Source organism: Apus apus, chromosome 2, assembly GCF_020740795.1.
Source record: "Apus apus isolate bApuApu2 chromosome 2, bApuApu2.pri.cur, whole genome shotgun sequence".
Taxonomy (NCBI): domain Eukaryota; kingdom Metazoa; phylum Chordata; class Aves; order Apodiformes; family Apodidae; genus Apus; species Apus apus.
Window position 1 is genome coordinate 107,871,255 of NC_067283.1, and position 21,732 is coordinate 107,892,986.

At 37.7% G+C, this 21,732-nt stretch overlaps 1 protein-coding gene across 3 annotated transcripts in view; it reads left to right on the forward strand.

Annotated features, from left to right (window-relative positions):
- The window catches only part of MIB1 (MIB E3 ubiquitin protein ligase 1), a 93,134-nt gene that overhangs the window by 53,208 nt on the left and 18,194 nt on the right, over positions 1-21,732 (forward strand). For 2 of the 3 annotated variants that reach the window (XM_051612752.1, XM_051612751.1), the window contains exons 13-20: positions 6,850-6,982; positions 7,369-7,455; positions 12,116-12,277; positions 14,612-14,793; positions 16,064-16,256; positions 17,042-17,120; positions 18,648-18,761; positions 19,871-19,971. In XM_051612752.1, coding sequence (XP_051468712.1) covers positions 6,850-6,982; positions 7,369-7,455; positions 12,116-12,277; positions 14,612-14,793; positions 16,064-16,256; positions 17,042-17,120; positions 18,648-18,761; positions 19,871-19,971 — 1,051 coding nt within the window. The remainder of the gene's footprint in view (positions 1-6,849; positions 6,983-7,368; positions 7,456-12,115; positions 12,278-14,611; positions 14,794-16,063; positions 16,257-17,041; positions 17,121-18,647; positions 18,762-19,870; positions 19,972-21,732) is intronic. The other variant, XM_051612753.1, reaches the window with a different exon arrangement.

Below are 21,732 nucleotides of genomic sequence, written 5' to 3' on the forward strand. Positions count from 1 at the left end.
ATTACTTATGTTGCTCAGGAGCAAGAGGAGTGAAAAACCTGAAAATCTCTCTATCTGAAATTAAAGAAATTTATTAAATGAAAATGTAATTTCAATGAATATTGATGTAATTACTAATTACTCATATGTTAAAGATCAGTGTTGGATGGTAAAGACTGACTTGTGAAGTCCTGAACAGGCCACTGTCTTGCATTTATACTTTCCTTGCATTCTCTGTGTTGACTTTGTCCTGTGCTTGGTAGCTGCTTGGCTTGTAACTTCTGTTGCAGTGCAGTTGCTTTCTGGTAAAAGTAATATTTTAAAATTTCTCTTACTTCAATTTCGTAATCATACATTGAAGACAAAGTTGTTACGTTAAGATCTAGGCTAATACAGAATATGTTTTTGTGAATTCCATGTACATTTATATACCTCACTGTTCCCTCAGTTTCATATATATTGAAACTGATTTTTCAAATACCAAGAAATACTTGAAAAATCTGAGAGACAAAAAGCCTGTTTTCTTCTGCTGAGCCATCAGTCAGATACAAAACTAATTTCAGGATACAGTGTGCTCAGTAATAGCAATCTAAAGTATTAATCTTTTCTTTGTTACCTATTCCTGACGGATACTTCCTTCTTTGTTTTTCCTGTGTAACTCCAACTCCCTGTGCTGCACAGCAAGTGTGGTGCGTGTCAGATCAGGGAACTGATGTAGCTGGAAGTTGTGTGCTGACGTGCAGTTAGGATCATATCGTTGCCAAAAATAGCACTGTCCTGCTCCTGTGTTACTTCTTGCACTATGTTGGTACAAGTATTTCTTTGGCTTCACCGTGAGCTGACTCAGAATACTATTCTGTGTAAGAAATAATCCAGCAAAAAGGGGTGACTTTTTAGCTGCTGTGTTGGGACCACATTTTGGGTTGGGTTGGTTTTTTTTGGAGCAGATGTGTGGTAGTCACAGAAGAAGAGTGGAATTGGTAAAAAGTAGTCTTGCTTCTGTTGTGTTGTAAAATGCAGGCTAGACTCCATAGCCTTAAAAGAAAACTTTAGAATGGAAGCTGTCTTTCAATCTGATCTGTTTCTTCAACTGTTTGAGAATATAACAGGAAACAGTTGAAGAGATTTAGCTGAGCCAGGGGTGGCAATAAGCAGAGAAAAGGTGATGTGTGTGTGTATACGTGTGGGAGAATACTTCAACCCAGGATTGCTGTTAAGTATCTTGTATTACGAAACCGTGTCACACTGAGGCAGTGGAGGGCTGACCTGAGGGAAAAGAGTGGCAGGGGAGTAGATAAACTTGTCGTAGAAAGTGCACTGAGTCATTACAGCCCCTAGAGATATGATTCCTGGTAAGTTTATGCTGATCAAAGACTTTGCTTCTGGAAAGGGCAGTCTGCCCTCCCTGCAACTCTAGCTTCGTAATTTCCTTATTCCTATTGCTTCTAGTGAACATGAAGTCACAGAATAAGTTGGGTTGTCTCATTGATCTGTCTGAAAGCAAGCTTGCCAAATCAAGAGTCTGGCAGGTTGCTTCAATTACTAGACAGTGATGTGTCTGTAGGGCCAACATAATGCAGGAATTGAAGTGCAGGGAAAAGTGAGATTGTGTCTTTCAGTAGCAAGTTCAGTTGAGTGTGCTTATGCTGATTCTCAAGTAGTCTATTTTTTTTATGCTGAAGTATCTGTTCTTTAAAAAAAACAAACCAACAAACCCCAAAAGGCCGAACAAACAAAACCACCCCACCACCGTCCAACAAACCCACCAACCTTTTCCTTGTTTAAATCATTCTGTAGTCAAATTGCAGTTGATAGCAGAGTATCTTTTCTGTTTTTTCTTTATATATATATTTAAACAGGGTGGAAGGATGCCTTTGCAGTTAAGAATGCTAAATCTGGAATAATTTTAATACAATGAAATCCTAATTTCGTCCTGCTTTTATCTTGTAAAGTTTTTCAAATAAATCTATTGTTGTATGTGGCATTCTCAGGTAATACTGATGAGCATCTGTAAAAATTCCATGAGTAAAATAGTGCATAGGGAAAGAGATCTTAAATGTATGTTGATAATTAGTAATATACCATATGTTGAAACTTTTGGTCATAATTTTTTTTTGTCTGATGTTGGTAACTGGTGTTGAAACAGCTGCTCTATGTGACTAGAAATGAATTAGTGTATTGCTCAGATCTGTGATGCATTTTATCTTGCAAATATAAAATTAATGCTGTTGAATTTGCAATCTGCTATTATTTATAATTTAAATACAGCATATACATATGTTAAACCATGCTTCTAGACTCTCCAGAAACCTGAATTTAAAAAAAAAAACAACAAACCACCACAAAAAAACAACCCTCATCTGGCAAGGTCAATTTGAAGTTCATGCATCAGCAGCATTTGCTGTTAGTATTCTACATTTCAGATTTAATGTAAGACAGTATAAATGGGTGTTCCTTCTAAATCACTTCTAACTATGAGAGCCTAGACTGTTGTTTTATGGGGATGAGTTACGTGAATTATGGTGAGCTTTATGAGTCACTCTACCCCAAGCAGCTGGGCCTGAGAAAGAAAAGATACCTTGATCTCAGCCCCCTATACACGTGCTTTTTTTCATTAAACGGGTGTTTAGCTCCTATGAAAGAAGAACTAGTTTCCTTACCCTCTTTAAAGCTTTACAGACAACTTCCTTAAACATTTTCACTGGAGATTTTATTTTGTTGTCCGATCTAGAAGATTTCAGAATTCACAGTAGATAATCCAACTGAAAGAGGCCCCAAATCTTTATCAGTTTTCTGCTAATCTGGAAATACTCCAGACTAACAAATGCCAAAGCCTACCTGTTTTTTGTTTGTTTGATTGTTGTTTTCTTTTTTTTGTCATTAGTAATGTTTAGTAATAATCTTTAAATAGCATAGTGATGACCTAATTTCAGTCTTTAAGGAAGAGTTTTCAGCATTTTATCTCTAATTGTTGCAGCTACTCAATTAGCCATGCAATCTGTAAGAGTTGAATACACTGGAGAAAACTATAGTCTTCTTCACCTGATCACAATTACCATTAGATTTGCTGATTTTTTTTTTCAGTACAATTTCAGTGAAAGTAATCTTTAGTCTCTTTTTAATGTACAGAAGAGGAAAGCAAATTTTCACATCCACATCTAGCTTGTCCTGAAAATGGAGCTGTGCAACTCACCTTCTTGTTTAATACTTTGTGTGGAAAAGTGAATAAAGAATTACTGTTTAATTGGCTTGCAGCATTTTCACTAATATGACGTTCTGTGATACAGTGGATGTCTCTTCCAGTGAGTATTGTTCTGAATAGCAGCCACTTAGCTGTCAAAATTTTGGCAGCAGCTCTAGAAAATTCTGCAAAATAGAATAGCTGTAGGAAGGAAGGCTGCAGTGTGAAGGAACAGGATCTTGTGCATTAAAGAAACTACCTCTCGGCTAATGAGAAGGAGAATGAAACCACTAGCATCATAAAAGAATTTGCCATTTGCAGCATACTAATATATAGCAGAATTTTCAGGTGTCATGACCATAAAACCATCCTTTCCTCCTGCTGTCCAGTAATTTAGCACAGTCTGGGAGACAGAGAGATGTGATCTCTACTTTCATTGGCAAAACCAACTGAGGAGTAGTAACTGTCCCTCTCAGGCTTTGCTGTGAAAAGCAAGATAAAAATCTATTACACATAAAAGCTGTTTATTTGTTTTGTTGGTCCTTGTGTTTTGTTTTTTTTTCAGTAGGATCAATACATTTTAAAAGCATCCAAGAATGTAGCAGGCATCTCATTAACTTGAAAGCAGGATGCCCCCAAATATATTACAGCTGAACTTCATCTGAAAATTTTCCTGGTATTTGACAGCAGACTAAATAAGAAAAGATTTGGAAGAGGATCTGGAAAGGCTAGCGCTCTGGCAAATATTAGAATGAGTGAATTTTTTCATAGCATGCAAAATACTAAGTCTATTAATTTCATACTTTTTTTCAAAGATTAGAGGCGTTAAAGAAATGGCAAGAGTAATGCTTCTGAAGCATGTTCACTTTTCAATGCATCTTTTGAAGTGCGTGAGTGTACTTTATTTCTTTGTTGAGTGTGTAGTTTCTGTATTTTCTTACTGAAGAAAAATATAAAATATCAGCTGAGTTAGTTAGGACAGTTCCTTGCTTAGTGACTAGAGCTACTTTCGAGGCAAGCTGGCTATAATTAGAGATTGGACTGTTGATGCCTTCCCACAGCATCCGTCAAGTTATAGTTGCAGTTATTAAAATATTAAAAAATCTTGACCTGGCTTATTTTTTTTATTCATTGTTGCCCCACCTTTTGCCGGTTACTCACAGTGTTAATTTATTCTGTCAATCATAAGGAATTTTCAGGTAATTTTGGTGTTTTTTGAGTGAACCACAGTAGATATTCCAGAGCTTTATGGGGTCTTCAGAAGCCCTGACCCTGGCAGCATGTTACCTTGTGGCAAGCCACTGTAGAAAATGGACTGGCTTGCTGTGCTGCTGCTTTTTTGTGCTCCAGAGACACACTATCAGCCCAGCTTCCTGAAGAGCTGATGGTGGTGGGCCCAGGTACAGTCCAGATATGATGCGAGCCATAGTGTTCCAGATTTGCTCCCTCTCCAAGGCAGCTAGAAACAGTTCTGATGTTGTCTACTGGAGACATGTATCCTAGGTTTTGAAATACATAATTTTATTACAAAATACATTGTTTATCAGTGCAACTAACAAATGTTTATTTTGCCACCTTTCATGAATTTATGGTAACTTGTGTTTTACTAAATTATATAATTAATTTTGGAAACTCCTGCATGAGTGAATCTTTCAAAGAATTAATGTTGGTGGGTTTTGTTCTTTTTTCAAATATTCTAGTCTTTTTTCTTAGCAAGTGACAGAGCTGTAGAAGGCGTTATCAATAGAAGCTGAGCAGTGGTTCACAGTGAGCAAAGTACAATCTGTTAAGTGTTGTTGTCTTATTTTGCTGTGTTCATAAGTGATTTGAACTGTGAGGAAGTAAGAAGCTTAGTTCTGCCAGGAAAAGAAAAACGAGCCTAAGAGATTGAGAATGTTTTCTTCCTTGCTTCCCTCAAGAAAGCTTTGATTATGAGGGAGTCTAAAAATACTGAGGTAACCCACAGACTGCAAAATGCATTTGGTTTGGGGCCAAGTGCCTGCGTCCACTCCGTGGAGTACAGATCTCCAAAGCAGCTGGGCTGTGGATGCTCTATGTAGCAGTTAGTCATTGCATCTCTTGTAAGCTTCTGTGATCCTACAGCCTGAAGATGCAGTTCCTTCAGACACACTGAATCTGGGGAAAGAATTGACTGTTACCCTGCAACTGCCAGTAGCAGGAGAACATGGAGATGCTTAATACGTTGTGGTCTGTTAGGATAGCATCCAAGCAGTGTAGGAAGGACTGCACTTTCTTATTAGTGCAATAGTCTGACTTCTGCTTTTCGTGAGGTCTCATTGGAGTTGAGGTATCCCCCAGAACCACACCTTTTTGTTTGATTGTTTTATTGGAAACTTACTGGCTTACTCTAAAAGAGTTTAGGAGTGAATAACACTTGGATGGTATGTATATTCAAGGTAACATTATTGGAATAAATTAGGAACTCAGTTATTACTTGGCAGCACAGTCATCTTATTGCAATCTGTTAAGAATATTTTAGGATCCTTTTATGAGGATATTTCTGAGGTTTATTAAAATGCCAATATCAGGTGGTTAAGGAAGGACTGTTTAATTCAATTAAAAAATCTGCCTTCCAAGACATTCTGCGGCTGAGTGGCTCCACTTGCATTAGCTAGTATTACTTGGATTTTAAAGTTTGAATTCTGTGAAGAAGCTCTGTTTCTTCTGTAAATAGCACGTTGCTTCAGTGGTAGGGAAAGATCAGGTAACAGAAGAGGTTTCCTGGCACAGGAGTATAGGAGTTTCTTGTTTTCTGTTTGTCTCTAAAGAACTGTAATAAGGGAGCTGCATGTGCTGTTTATAAAGATAAGATAATAAGGGAATTAAGTGTGGTTATTTACTTATTCAAAAGTGAAGGCAATTGAACTTAAGTGTATTTCTGAGAGAATACAATATTGAGATATTTGTTTGTCTAGCATCGTGTTATTAACACTGCAGTCTTTGGACTTCATGGATTTTAGTCTGCTTTAATACTCCAGTAATAGAGTTGCTTTTCCTCACCCTTGAATTTGAAGTGTAAGATAATAAATCTCCTTCTTTTGGTAGGCATATATGGAAATGGGGTAGAGACACTGACATAGGATGTTATACTCAGCCACTATGTATTGTAAAAATATTCCACTAATAATTGCTTTACAGTTTCGTAATTGATTTTGTCCGGGTCTAAGAGGTCTTACTCCAGTTTTATCTCAAAAATTGAAAATCTTAACTGTTAATGGCCCATGACATCAGAATATGAAGTGATGATTTTAGAGAAATCTAATGTGGTGGACCTTGCTCATTAAATAATTAAGAATGCTATAAAGATCTTAAGGGAGAAAATTGCGTCATATATGTTTCAGAATTTGTGTGAATATTTTTTTCAGGTAACTTTTACTGCTAGGTAACACTTTCCTGAAAAAATCTGATTCCCACACTCTTTGGGTATTGTATGGGGTTTTTTTAGTATGCTTTAGCTAGAAGGAACTAAACATGAAATTATTATGCTTTGGAACGGTCGGTGTAGCTTTTAATACACTTTCTCTTTGTGGAAAAAAAAAGTGTTATTTTAGCTACTACTCCTTTGTATTGAGTAGCATTGAGAATGAATATTGTTTTACTGTTCTCCTATTGTCATTTAGCAAATACATTATAGGTATATTTATGCCATCTCTGCACGTTTATTTCAGTGCAATGCGTGTATTGTTGTCCAAGTTACCACGACCGTGGATTGTTGACGAGAAAAAGGACGATGGCTACACTGCCTTGCATCTGGCAGCTCTCAATAATCACGTGGAAGTGGCTGAACTTTTGGTGCATCAGGTAGGACTCTCTTCTCAGGATTTAAATGTCACACTTCAGTTAACCACCTGATGTGAAAATAGTTTGCTGCTTTACGCCTGCAATTGCAATGCAGAAGCAGTGGAGCAGGGAGGGTCATGTGGTGAGCTCTAAAGGTCAGACTTGCCTTAGAGATCCTTACAATGGCCAAATGGTGATGGTGCAGAGGGACTGAAATATGTGATACCTAGTTTGATTCAACTGATCAGCATCTGTACAGTGAATAATTAAAGTATTTAATCACTTCTGCTCTCAAATTTCCAAACTAGGAATCACATTCAGGATTTTATTCAGTGCCCTAATGGTCTGCCTTGCCTGTAGATTAATTGCTGGGATGATAATGCTCTAATGCTTTGAATATCTTTCAGGGCAATGCTAACCTGGATATCCAGAATGTTAACCAGCAGACTGCTTTGCACCTTGCCGTTGAACGACAGCATACACAAATTGTTAGGGTAAGTTACTTATTTTCAGTAACCACATGGTTAATAGTACTTGGCTCAAGCCGATTGTAGCTGTTAAGACGTGGGTCTTTCATCAACACTTAAAAAATTAATTAACAGCATGTATCCATTGAATGTTTGTATGATTGATTCAGAAACCTGCCAACTTGCCCAGAAGGTCAGTCAGAAATGTGAAGGACATTTCAGGAATTCTAACTATTTGGACGTGTATATTACGGTTTCCTCCACATGGTTGGCAATTCCAGCATCCCTCCTTGTTGAGTGAGGGAGAATGTGTTCCTCAGTTACTGGTCTGAGTTTTGTAGTCCTGTAATGGGACTTAAAAATAGCATTTTTGATGCCTCTTGCTGTATGAGTAATTATTCTTGCTCATAGCTTTTGCAAACTTAAGCAAGTGAAACACTTTTGTACAAGTTTTAACTACTTTTCAGTCTTTTGGCTATGTAACTTTCTCTCTTCTGAGCTTGGGATAGCTATAAGCAGTAACAGAAGTACCTTACTAGTGAAAGTCATGCTATTGATAGAGTTTTTTGCTTGCATGATTGCAAAAGTTAATACTTCAATTTAACAAAACTTTATTACTGGCACAGAAAATGTGAGTCTGGCACCACTTACCAGTTCTGGCCTGTGTGCACTGTCCATAGGGGATCTGTGTGACTTAGTGTGTGGATTGCTCATGTGGGCTGTTGAGGCCCAGAGAGAGCACTCCCTGCTGTAGATGTTCCTTATGAGTGAATACATCAACCTGGCCTTAGCCCTCTGTGTAATTTTTTTTTATTTGTAGAGTGAGATTCATCTAATACTAAAAACTGCCTCTTATTCAGATCTACAGAGAGCTGCACCCCCTATGCAGTCCTGTGCCTGTGGTTCAGTTTAATGTTATTTTGCCATAAAGTCTGTCCATCTCCAAGAGCTGATGGATGTGATCCTGTTACAGTGAAACATGTGATATGATCCTATATATGGAAATGCTTGCTACCAAAAGAATGGTTTCCTAGAGTCAGTGTCATTTGCTTCCTGCAAGTTATTTGGCAGCTGTATTTGGTGAGCTCTTGTGCCCTTCTGGAACTGACATGGTACCTGGGAATACAATACTAATGCACAAGAAGGTAGGCTTGTAGAAGTGCTAGTACGTGCATTGGACTGACATGCTTATATTAGGGAATGTTTAAGTGAATGACCCTGTGGAGTATCTGTACTTCAGAGTTGGATTAGCTTTAAGAAGTCCTAAAATAACTTGTGCAGCCATGCCATGTTGGCTCTGTATTTCAAAATTAATTCCTATTGGGTACCTTCCAGGCTGGGTTGTACCCTCAGGCATCTGTGGAATAGTGGTCAAAGGTAGCAGAGTTCTTTTAAAAGCTCTGCTGCCATGACAAAGGGTGGTGGTTTACCTTTTTTTTTTTCTTTTCCCTGTGAAGTCTTTGAATTTCAATGTATTTGCCAGGAACTCTGAAAAGAGTTCTCTTAGAGTTTTTCATTCAGGAGAAACTCTTTAAGCAGTAAATAGCTAGTGGCAGACTCAGGAGATTAATAGATTAATAGGAGAAAGACAAATGGGGCCAGAATAAGTCCATTTAGAGAACAGAAGAAAATGAGGGCAACTATTTCAACTATTAGCTCATTTTCTTGCTTTCACCTGTGGAAGAAAAGGTTAGGGAAAATGGTGAGCTGTATTCAGTTACAGGCAGGTATTTCCTTGAAAATGAGGTTAAGATTCCCTTTTAGGCTATTTTCCTTTCAGCCTTTTCTAGCGTCATGACATTCTTTGGGTCTTAGAAGCTGATAACCTTGCAAGCACGTGGATTCTGAAGGGGACATCCCCCTTTATGTATTCCTATTTCTAAACTGTGCCCGTTGTCTGTGCTGCTAATCTGAATTTTGCAGAGTAGCAGAAGAGTGGACAGGTCACTTATGAAGTCTATAAAGATGAAGTGAACCTATGCAGAGTGAAAATTAGGAGAGCCAATGCACAGTTAGAGCTCAAACTAGCTACAGCTGTTAGGGATAATTAAAAATGTTTCTGTAAGTTCATTAACAGCAAAAGGAGGATTAGGGGAAATCTCCATTCTTTATTGGATGCAAAGGGAATCTTAGTAACAAAGGATGAGGAAAATGCTGGGGTGCTCAAGACCTACTTTGCTTTGGTCTTTAGCAGTGGAACTAGCTGCTCCATGGATATAGAGCCACATGAGTTAGGAGACAGGGAGGAGATGCAGAATGAGGTCATCACAAGTAAAGAGGAAGTGGTCAGAGACCTACTACACCACTTAGACACACACAAGTCTATGGGACCAGGTGGGCTACATCCAAGGGTGCTGAAGGAGTTGGCAGACGTGATCGCCAGGCCACTTTCCATTACTTACCTGAAGTCCTGGCTAACTGGGGAGGTCCCAGTGGACTGGAGGGTAGCAAATGTAACACCCATCTATAAGAAAGGCAGAAGGGAGGATCCAGGAAACTATAGACCTGTCAGTCTGACCTCGGTAGCAGGGAAGGTCATGGAGCAGATCATCTTGAGTGTTATTAGAAGACATCTAGAGGATAACCAGGGGATCAGGCCCAGTCAGCATGGGTTTATGAAAGGCAGGTCCTGCCTGACGAGCCTGATCTCCTTTTATAACCTGATGACCTGACTATTGGACGAGGGAAAGGCTGTGGCTATTGTCTGTCTGGACCTCCAAAAAGCATTTGGCACAGTTCCCCATAGAACTCTGATTAAAACCTGGCTGCTCGTAGTCTGGATGAGCACACGATCTGTTGCATCAAGCACTGGCTGGACAGTCAGGCCCAAAGAGTGGTGGTCAATGGAGTCCAATCCATCTGGGGCCAGTCACAAGTGGTGTTCCTCAGGGCTCAATGTTGGGACCGTTTCTGTTTAACATCTTTGTTGATGATCTTGATAAGGGCATAGAGTGTATTATCAGTAAGTTTGCAGATGACACCAAGCTAAGCAGGAGTGTTGATCTGCATGAGATAGGGAGGCTCTACAGAGAGACCTGGATAGATGAGATCGTTGGGCTCATGTTAATGGTCTGGGCTTCAACAAGGCTAAGTGCCTGCTCCTCCTGCACTTGGGCCACAACAACCCCATGCAACGCTCCAGGCTTGGGGAAGTGTGGCTGGAAAGTTGTCTGGCAGAAAAGGACCTGGGTGTTCTAATTGACAAGCAGCTGAACATGAGCCAGCAGTGTGCCCAGGTGGCCAAGAAAGCCAATGGCATCCTGACTTGTATTAGAAATAGTGTGACCAGCAGAAGTAGAGAGGTGATTGTCCCCCTGTCCTCAGCACTGGTGAGGCCACACCTGAAGTATTGCATCTAGTTTTGGGCACCTCAATTCAAGAGAGATATCGAGGTGCTGGAGCAAGTACAGGAGAGGGCAACGAAGAACGCTTGAAGGAGCTGGGAATGTTTAGTTTGCGGAAGAGGAGGCTGAGGGGAGACCTCATCAGTCTCTACAACTACCTGAAAGGACATTGTAGAGAGGTTGGTGCTGCTCTCTTTTCACAGGTATTTAGCGACGGAACAAGAGGGAATGGCTTCAAGCTGCAACAGGGGAGGTTTAGACTGGACATAAGAAGACTTTTTTTTCACAGATAGAGTGGTCAGACACTGGAATTGGCTGCCCAGGGAGGTGGTTGAGTCACCATCCCTGGATGTGTTTAAGGGTTGTTTGGATGTGGTGTTGGTGGATATGGTTTAGGGGAGAACTTTGTAGGGTAGGGATGATGGTTGGACTCTGTGATCCCAAGGGTCTTTTCCAACCTGAATAGTTCTGTGATTCTATGAAAAGCTCAAAACTGAAGTTAAAACCTCAGCTGCTATCTACAGGTTTCTGAATAGCCACAAAGACAGGCTGTAATTTTTAGGGGCAGTTGTTACTTGTCAGCAGGTGTTGTTTTGTTTTGTTTACAGTATATTTAAGAAAGTTCTGGTGCATTGAATTATGGAAGGGCTGTATGTTAAGGCAGTATGAATACAAGGGCCTGTTCAGCCTTGTCCTTTCTTTTTCAAGTTGTGTGATCTGGAATGTGTGTCTAAAATGTACCTTAAAGATGGATCTTACGGTTCATTATTTCCAAAGTGTTCTGAGTATTTAATAGTGTCATTGGTTTTTATCTCTTCTGCTCAATAAGGATAAATTTAAGTACATGCTTAACTACTTTACTAATGGAAGGACACTGTAAATTAAGTTGTAAAGTTAAGCATGGTGTGAAAGTAGTGATTTTTGAGGTCAGTGAAACCTAATAATGAAGAATATATACATAACTAAAGTATTACCCACTAGTTCTGTTTCTGATATATTGCTGTAACATTACATTGTAGGTAGGCAAGCTTTAAAGGTTTTGGACGGTAGAAAAAAATCCTCTAAATCAGCATCTCCGGTAGTGCTCCCTCAGATCACAGGCAATCATTAGGCTTCCGCTGAAATACACGTAGTATTTGAAAGAGATAAATGCTTTAGTTGAGGGCTGAACTCCCAAGTATGGACAATCAGTGTAAATAAACTCAACTGTGAATTGTAACAAGATAAAAAGACCTCCTTTTGGACCTCCTAGAGCATCCTAAACTGTAGTTTCGCTGAAATTTGTTTTAAAAGGAATAAATAAGAGGGTTTTTATTTTGAAATCGGGTTCTGTCTTGTTTCAGCTCTTAGTCCGTGCAGGTGCGAAGCTGGATATTCAGGATAAAGATGGGGATACTCCCCTGCATGAGGCCTTGAGACACCACACCCTGTCACAGCTCCGCCAGCTTCAAGACATGCAAGATGTGGGCAAGGTAGATACTGCTTGGGAGCCATCAAAGAACACAGTAAATAAAATGCATTTATTCTTTTATTTCCCCTGTAAGTTTGTCTTTTTGTCTGGTTTGTCTAGTTCTGTACTGTTGAACTGGTTTTTTTTGATAGTATAAGTTTATGTAGATGTTCTGCATTAGACTGCAACGTAGGCAAAAATCATATCGTTGTATGTGGCTTTTCATATGTAGTAATTTTTAAAGAAAATATGGGTTATTCAAAATATTTCTACACATCTGTCTTCTATAGTGAACATGTGTGGCTGCTAAAAAATCAAAAGTAGCTTTTTAGGAAACAGAAATAAACAGTATTACAGTACAGAATAAGACTAAAATTGTGTTTTCTGTGATTCAACTTATTACATGTCTTTGTAGCTTTAATTGGCTGCTTCTATAACCGTCTGAAAATTTATTCTGCTGGAATAAGGCAATCTTAATGTTCACATATTTATTCTTATCTATCTTTCTGACAGAGTTCATTTCAGAAATTGTGCTATAGTAAACAAATAGTCAAACAAACTTCAGGTAATAAAGGTCTAAATGTTTTATTGAAAAAAGAAAAACTCACACCCAGAAAACTGTGAACACCATATCAAAAGATGAAAGTTTATAGTTTTGCTGAAAGGCAAAGAAGAAATAAAATTCTGGGGTGACCAGGATTGAGAAAAACTAACAACTGTTTTTTCTTCAGGTATTAAAGATGCACTACCTAACACTAGATCAGATTTGATAAATCATTAATTATCAATGTCATAATATTTTTTCTAATTTAACTGTGGGTGGTTTTGCATTTCTTTCAAAAAACCCTCACCAACTTTATTAAAAAGCCTTTGTTCAAAAGCGTAATTCCACTGTACAACAAATGTTTTTCACACTGTTTCTTTAACTTACTGAAATACACTTTTAAAAGAAATATAAAATATGACTGGCATATGTAAGAAAATGCTTGCCTCCTTTTAAGTGAAATAAAGCAATTACAGCTCTGTTGTTTATGTGATCTGAAATGGACTCTGAGAGAGGTGGACAAAATAATTTGTGTATGTGTTTAATTGTGATAAAAGTTATGGGGAGATAAATACTTCTTCTCCAATTCAGCATTTCATAAATAGATGTTACCCATCTCATTAGTGGTGTCCACAGTGAAACTAGAGTTGTTGTGTTTTGAGTTTTTAACAGAAGTGGTTTGCTGTGGGTCTTTTGTTCATGTTTATGGTTTTTTGTACTGCTTTTTGACATTTTAATTTTGGGAGATTTTAGGTTTCAGAGAATAAGTTTGGGTTTTTTCTAGTTAAATTTGACCTGTATCCTTGGTTTTAAAAAACCCCGACACAACAATTAAACTTTTGGCTTATTTCTGTTAGACTTTAAAAAAGGGGCAAGGAGGAAGACACCACAACAAACAAAATCCCATTGTGATTCTATCTCTGGTCAACTAAAAATGTTCTAACGTGAACAAGTTGTGGTTGACCAGTACCTTCTATTTTAGCTTGATCAAACTCTTTAGTCATTTTTTGTGTAGAAAATTTTTGCCTAACTAACAAATCTAAGGGGTTTAAGTGGTGTGGAGATGAAATGCCCTCAGAGAAGAGGTGAAAACTTTCTTATTTTAATTTTATGTGGCAGCAACATAAGATGTGGCTGAAATGTGACAGATGGAGCAGGCCCAAAATGCTCCAGAGCAGGTGAATCCTCTCCTTGCTTGTCTATGGTAGTGAGCCTTCTATCTTAATTTTTCTATCTGGCCCTGTGAATTGTGAGTAATAGGTAGGCAAATACAGAAATACAGTACGAGTTGTAAAAGGCCAAAGGAGCATTACATGATTAGGGCAGGAGGACAGATACGTGAAATTAAATCCATCCAGGCTGAGGAGGCAACTGATATTGTCTTTCTTGGGTGGGTGCTTCACACACTAGACTAAAAGTAAGTGTGTATTCACTTCACTGGCCAGCTATGTTTTCAGTCCAGATGTGGTGGTGGTGGTGGTAGCATTTGTCTGAACTCAGCATTTTCAGTATTCTTCGGCTGTATTTTGAATATAGCTGCTGGGACTTTACGGTTTCTTATGTAGAAGGTTAACCACAAGTAAATAGAGGTGTGCAGGAGATTGAATACTTCAATAATTGAACTATTCCTTGCCGAATTTTAGTTCTTTAAAGGAAAGCTGAGTAATAGCTGACTCAAAATTAGGCAAGCGTATAATCGTTTCAATATTTAGTTCTAAAGACACTTCCATGGGCTTGCAGGTTTATGTCTCTGTATGTGTGCATGTCAAGTAGTTTTCCTTTAGCCCAGACTATTCCTGACTGTTTAGAGAGTCTCAAATTGGTTACGTGTTTGTTTTCTTTCAGTTAATAATGGGACTTGGCACTCAGGGAGCAGAGAAGAAGAGCGCAGCATCTATTGCCTGCTTCCTGGCAGCCAACGGAGCTGACCTCAGCATTCGTAATAAGAAGGGTCAGTCTCCTCTTGATCTCTGCCCTGATCCTAGTCTCTGCAAAGCATTGGCTAAATGTCACAAAGAAAAAGTCAGGTTTGTATATTCATAAAATACACCATTTCCAAATCTTTTACTTTCTGTAGAGTAACTGATGTATTAAAAACATTGTGCCTTTATTAACAACAGTGTTGAAAGTCAAGAAAAAGCTTGTATGTTTTAATTAATTCTTTATACTCTGTACATTGAATGCTGTTTACAAATCCATTAGTTGATACACAAGTTTTACAGGACTTTCATACATGTTAATATGGGAGGGAGGAGAACAGGAGGGTGGCAACATGCAGGTGGAGGCTGGTAGAACTTCCTACCATCCCAGAAAAGGGGGCTTGTGGTGTGGAAATCACTAAAAGAGTGATTAAACATAAGGATGGGTCGACCAGTGAGGCTATGAAATCTCTGTCCATGCAAAGTTTGAAGACTGCCTGGTGTAAGCTAGTGTGAATTCAACATTGATCTTTCTTTGAGTGGATGACCTCCTGAGTACCTGTCAACATGAATGATTGTGTGATTCCATAAAAAGAGAAAGGGTAGTTCTGATGTCTCAGAAGCACTTCTCTAGGAATTCCGATTTCAGTGAAATATCATGTTACCAAGTGCATGAGAAGTTTCAGCTTGCTACTTGTCCTGGTTGTGTTCCTGCTGTTGCTTTACATGATTCTCCTCCTTAACTGCTGTATGGAAATCCAAAATGTACTTTCCAAATGTCATGAAGAGAGGCTGTTTTTGTTGATGCTGCCCTGGTGTGTAATGTGCTTGTTTTCTTCAGAGTCTTTCTGTTTATGTCTGTCCATCTGTCTTGGCCTTATCCTCGTGGCTGTTGTTTCTCGCCACCTTTTATGGGCTTGTGAGGGCTGTGGGGATGAGCTGGTTAGGTTCAACACGCGCTCCCTCTGCTGGGTGAGCAGCAGCATAGGACAAAGATCCGAGGTTCATTCATTTGAGGGTTCTTTTACAAGCCTGTCACTTGCTAAGCATTCAAAGTGTATTAACGATTAAGGTGTTAAGCTGTGCAGTTCTGAATCTACTGGGTACGTCTCTATTAATAAAAATAAACTCTTAGGATGGGAGGGAAGGGTTTTTTTTATGTTCACAAGATGCTATTCTAACTTGTGTGGCCTGTTTCTGTACGATGTCTTATCTGAGTGTGTGACCTTGCTCTCTGGATTCAGCTGTACATTTGGGAAAATGCTGTTTGAATTGCTTTATGATGATATGCTGATGCTGAAATGCATAGCAGCATATAGATAAACAGCCACTTTTAAAAATTCTTAAAAGTAAGTTTGACTGCAAGGTTTCTTTGCAGTGGTCAGGTTGGTTCCCGAAGTCCATCTATGATCAACAATGATTCTGAAACCTTAGAAGAATGCATGGTGTGTTCAGACATGAAGAGAGATACCCTGTTTGGCCCATGTGGACACATTGCCACATGTTCTCTGTGCTCACCACGGGTGAAAAAATGCCTCATCTGTAAAGAACAAGTTCAGTCTAGGACGAAGGTAAAAAATCCCAAAGTTTATTAGTTCTCTTACTGTTTTTAATGGAAAAGTAAAACAAGAGGTCAAGGAGAAGTGTAGTATATTTGTGGCCCACAGGATGGAATTAATTTTGCATTGTAATGATACCTTGTCCCAACATGTATGTTACTCTTATCTGTTTGCCTGTACTCATGTCCCACTTGCCCCTTGTTCTCTCCCCACTTTGCAATGTCTTTATTGTTCAGGTCCTCAGAGTTCCTAATACAGTCACCTGAGAATGCTTTATGTAAACAGATTTGCCACCTTTTCTCCATGCTAAGATAAATTGCTGCTTTTCCTTAAGTATAATTTCCTTCAGTAATACTCAGTTCTTCTGAGATCTTTTGTTCTCTAGGGCTACTTGGGAAAGATGATTTGCCTATAAACTGGGTTAGTAAATATGAGCTTCTTTCTGAAGTTAATAATTATTTTCAGCTTTTACTTTCTCTGTCTTTGAAATAATTAATTTCATTATGGTGTCTTCTTCAGAATGTCAACCAGTCATGCTCTGTTTTGGGGACCTAGTCCCAGTAAGGTCCTCAGGCTTTTCAAGTGGTTGCTCCCAAGTATTTGTGACTATATGGGTGCATCCTCCTTGCTTTTCTGTTAGAGTATTCTTTTATTCCACATAATCACCAAGTCTTGTCCTTCTGTTGCTTTTTGGCCATTAAAAAACCTCATGTTCCACACACAGATTTTCTGATCTGTAGAAACCCATAAAGATAAAATTCTCACACATGTGTATTTGTGGTTTTTTTTTTTTACAGATTGAAGAGTGTGTAGTATGTTCAGACAAAAAAGCAGCAGTGCTTTTCCAGCCTTGTGGTCATATGTGTGCTTGTGAGAGTAAGTAAACTTGACAGGAAATTCTTTTTAAAGTAACCTTGAAACAGAATATTTTTAATTAGATTACTAAAAGCTTATTAGTAATCAGACTTCAAATCAAATTTACTTGATAGTCTGGTGTGATAGTCCAAATTTTGGCATTATTTGACATTCTAGTAGTGAAATAATTGGAGGACAAATGCAGATTTTCAGAAATTCAAAGAACAAGTGCTCTTCCGTCTGAACTATTTAATTGTGAGTAGGCTTGTTCAGATCATAGAATCCTGCAGTATATTGTTAAAGCTTCTGAAATAATGTGAATTAATTTTACTGTGTTATTGCAGCTTTTTTAGGATGTGTAATTTCAGATGTGTAAATGGTGTTTTAAAATAATATTGTAAATAAATATGCTTCATTACTAATCCACAGATTTGCACAAGGGTTATTATATTTTTCCCTAACAGACACGTCATACATCTTTGTAAAGAGCGTCAGTTAGGATTCATTCTGATTTACCTCATGTAGCAAAAAAAAAAAACGACACAGGTGATCTCCAGAAATTTTTTTTGAAAATATGTGGTTGAAAATGTAGCCATTATCTTGTCACGAGGCATTAGTCATTGTTGCTGAGGATCTACATAAGAGGGAAGGTAATCATTCCCATAAGTATCTGCTTGCTTGGTCTTGCTAAAGTCTGGTTTCTTCCTCTGTTCTGGTTGAGAGACCTGACATTGAATCATTAACTTTAGTTTTCCTGATCTGGCCTCTTTCACTGTCTGCAGTTGAAAGATGATGAGAGAAGTTTTTTTTGGTAGCTTCCCAGGAAGAGGACAGCAAAAAGATTGATGGCCGTGGTGAAGGATTTCAGCAGTGAAATGCACATCACCAAGCCTAAGCTGTAATAAGGGCAGTAAAAGGTTTAACAGATGTAGATGATTCCTTTCCAGATTGTTTTCTGGACATTTTGTTAAAGCAAATTGAGAGAGAATCTTCCAATTTGTATATTTTTAAGACGCACTCTATTCACAGTAACTTTCAGCATTTATGAGACAATCATTTGCCTTTTGTAGAAGAATTACAACCTTGTTTCTAGGTTTATATCAGAAGATAAAAGGTTTATTCTTTTAAGATAAAGAGCCACACCTGTTTTCCCCTGCAGTATTAAGACAGTCAGAGCTTTTATTCTAAAGGAAAAAGCAGGTAGTCAAGACATTCTTGGAAGTTCTGCTTTCAAATGTGTGTGACTTTTCCATAAGAATTACAAAGTCAAAAGAAACATAGACATCCATTTGGAGAAGGAAGAACCTGCTCACTTTTAACATGTTTTAAGAAGCTAAACAGGATAGGTTTATTTTGAATCCCAAACAGGACATTGTTTATAAGTGTGAATTGCAGAAAATACGTTAAAACGAACACAAGTAGTTACTTGCATTATAAACATCTACTGTACCTTTGCTATATAGTTACTGTGACTACAGTTCATAGATAGGAAAGAAGAAAAAGGAGATAGCAGGATCCAGAGTTGATTTTGTTTCTCTGTCCTCTCAGATTGTGCAAGCTTGATGAAGAAATGTGTACAATGTCGGGCAGTGGTTGAGCGAAGAGTGCCTTTCATAATGTGCTGCGGAGGGAAAGGCGCAGAAGATACCACTGATGATATTTGTGAGTGACTCCAAACCCCATACTCCTTTCACATTCCTCCACCAACTTCTTACTCTCATTCTTTTAAATGATGTAAATCTTTCCTTTCTTTAAAGAAAAGTTTAATTAAAACAGCCTTAAGCCAGGTATCAATTTGATGTTTGCACAACTTCCTATATTGGTAGCAGCAGATGACACCAGTCATTACAGTAAAGGATTGTTTCTAGTATGCAGAATAGAAGTTGAAATATATATGACTTCTTGGCTATTTATTAACATCCTATGAAGCAAAAGCTAAAGTTTATTTGTAATTGTGCAAATGAGCAAATAAATGTATTTATTTTTTTCCTTCTGTAATTCTGACTGCTAGAGGAATGCTAGGTACAAGCAACTTTCATGGCAGATTACCGAGTTTTACATCCTCTGTGGGGACTAGATTTTAGACTTCCTGGGACTTCTCTGAGTAACTTCTGTGAATTATTTGTATTTACTCTGTGTGTATATGTGTGATATGCAGTGTTCGAATTGAGTTTTTGTGAATTGGAATATGAGGTTCTTGTCATACTGTTCCTAAATAGATAAATGTAAGAATAATCCTTAAAATAATATTTTTATTTGTTGTTTGAAGTACTTCTCAGTTTTTCTGTTTCTTAAAGTAACATTGTTTCCTGGATCAGTCAAATAGAGGAATATTAACTTAGCTTGCTCAAATTTTGAACAAACTACTTCCAAGACGTTTGTGCAGTTTTGAACACCACATAGATTTGGCTCTGTAGATGAAATGCCTTTTCAGTGTGAAAGGATTTGGCTTTATTTTTTACGTGTGTAAAAAAATTTCCTATAGCAAGTTTACTGTCAAATAAGAACTCTAAGAAAATTAAGGGGCTACAGGCATTTTGAGCATCATTATTGAGGAAGTATTTGTCAGAGAAGTATTACCACTAAGCTCAAATTACCACTAAGCTCAAAGAAGGTCTTCATGAATTGAGCTGCAGCGTTGTTATAGTGAATCTGATTGACTAACATTATTTCAGATAATTGAAAATTTGTAGTTAGTACCCTGGAAATAACTATTCCTGTTTCAATAGATTGATGCATAATGTCATATCTTTATTTTCTTTAAATTACAGCAAGTGGTAACATTCCGGTTTTGCAGAAAGACAAAGACAACACCAATGTCAATGCGGATGTACAGAAGCTGCAGCAACAGTTACAAGACATCAAGGAACAGGTAAAAGTGCTTGGTAAAACTTTCATATATCACTAAAATAATTGATAAAGCCAACGCATCTTCTGTTACTTAAAACGATGTGACATGTTGAGAGTTTCAGTTCTTAAATTTTAAATAGCCAATATTTTTTGTGATCTGGTTTGTATGTTTTCTATATACAGGTTTAAAAAAAAGACATATCAAGTGACCATATTTGATAATCCATCTATTAGAGCATCTGTGTTGAGGTAACTAAAAAAGGATGCTCTGCCTAGTCAGTATATTCTCTGCCTGTTTAGCTGACCTGGGTGTATAGGTACAGCAGAAACTGGTTTCACAAAACAGTAATAAAAGTAGATCTTGTATCTACATTAATGTTTACTTGTCTGTTTATGAACTGACTTGAGACAATGACTGGCAGTTACCTGTTTTATGAAGACTATAGTTTATTTACTCTTCAGAACATTTTGTGGTTGCAAAATTGAAACCTGTGAAAGTACTGCACGTGTAATTTGAATATTTGAAATGTAAATTTTAAGATTTGTCTTCTGTAATTATTCATAGTGTTTGCAGGAGGAAATTTATACAAATTGACTACAAGATTGTATTGATTATTTATTGGTTAATTACACACAATTTAGAAACCCAATGAAAACAACAACAAAAAAATTTCAGGTAACCGACAGTTACCATTTAAAATTTTTTACATTTGTGAGTCTAGGTCCATTAGAAGGGCTTAAGTAGTTGTCTACATGAAAAACTTTGCAGTGTTGTATTACTGAATGGTCTCCTTGCTTTTTTATTTGAATAAACAAAAACTTGACTTTGAGATTTTTCAGCAGTAAAGGATCTGGAGTATCTGGCTATTGTATGAACTTACTTTCTTACAACCCTAAGAATGTATTTTTTTGCTTCCCTGTGTGTAACATATTTGGAACAAACTTTTCATGGAGTCAGGAAGCAGAAGTGTATTAGTGTATTACTTGCCTTTTCGTCTTGTAGGCTTACAGCCATCACTAATACTTAAGTGATGGCAGCATCTCATCTAGTCCTGGTGGTTGTTGCTATCAGCTGTTCATGTTTTTGAAAGCTAAGATAGCCAGTTTAGGTAGCCAGTTTTAGGGCACATACCTCTAAAGGCCTTAAATTTGAGAGCTGAGATGCTGTCAAGTCAGTGGCGCATCTGTGAAAAGCTATTCCTGTGGTATGGAGGCTTGGTCAACACCCCAGTAATAGAAATATCCAATTCAAAACAGAGTCCTTTGTGGTTTGTGTCTGTGAAAGAACATGAGGATTCAAAATTGTCATTTGAAAGATGCATGTTCCTCTTGACAAAAACATTAGGAGTTCCTTTGTGTCTCTGATGTGTTAGACCTACTATTTAGCTTCTGTTTTCCTTGTTAACATGGGATGGAAAGAACATAATTTAAAATTATGTATGCAAAACATGCAAATGAATGCTTAAATGCAGGTAATCTGTTTTCTTCACGTTTGTTTTTCTTTCCTGGTTACTTTATTTTAGGAGTTTATAAAATACTGAAGTTCTTTTTGGGTATGCTAATATTCTTATGTGTAGGGACATGAAAGAAAAACTACTTTATGTTACAGTTTTTCTTCTTGTTTCGATGTGATCTTAGTTTTTTTCAGTTTTATTAAGGTGCTCCTCTGTTCTTAACAATTTTGCCTTACCTTTGTGATTTGTTAGCCAGAAACTTTCTAATATCAGGAAGTGCTACTGTATTAGGGAGAAGAGAATAATTAATTTATATGTGTCTCTTTCTG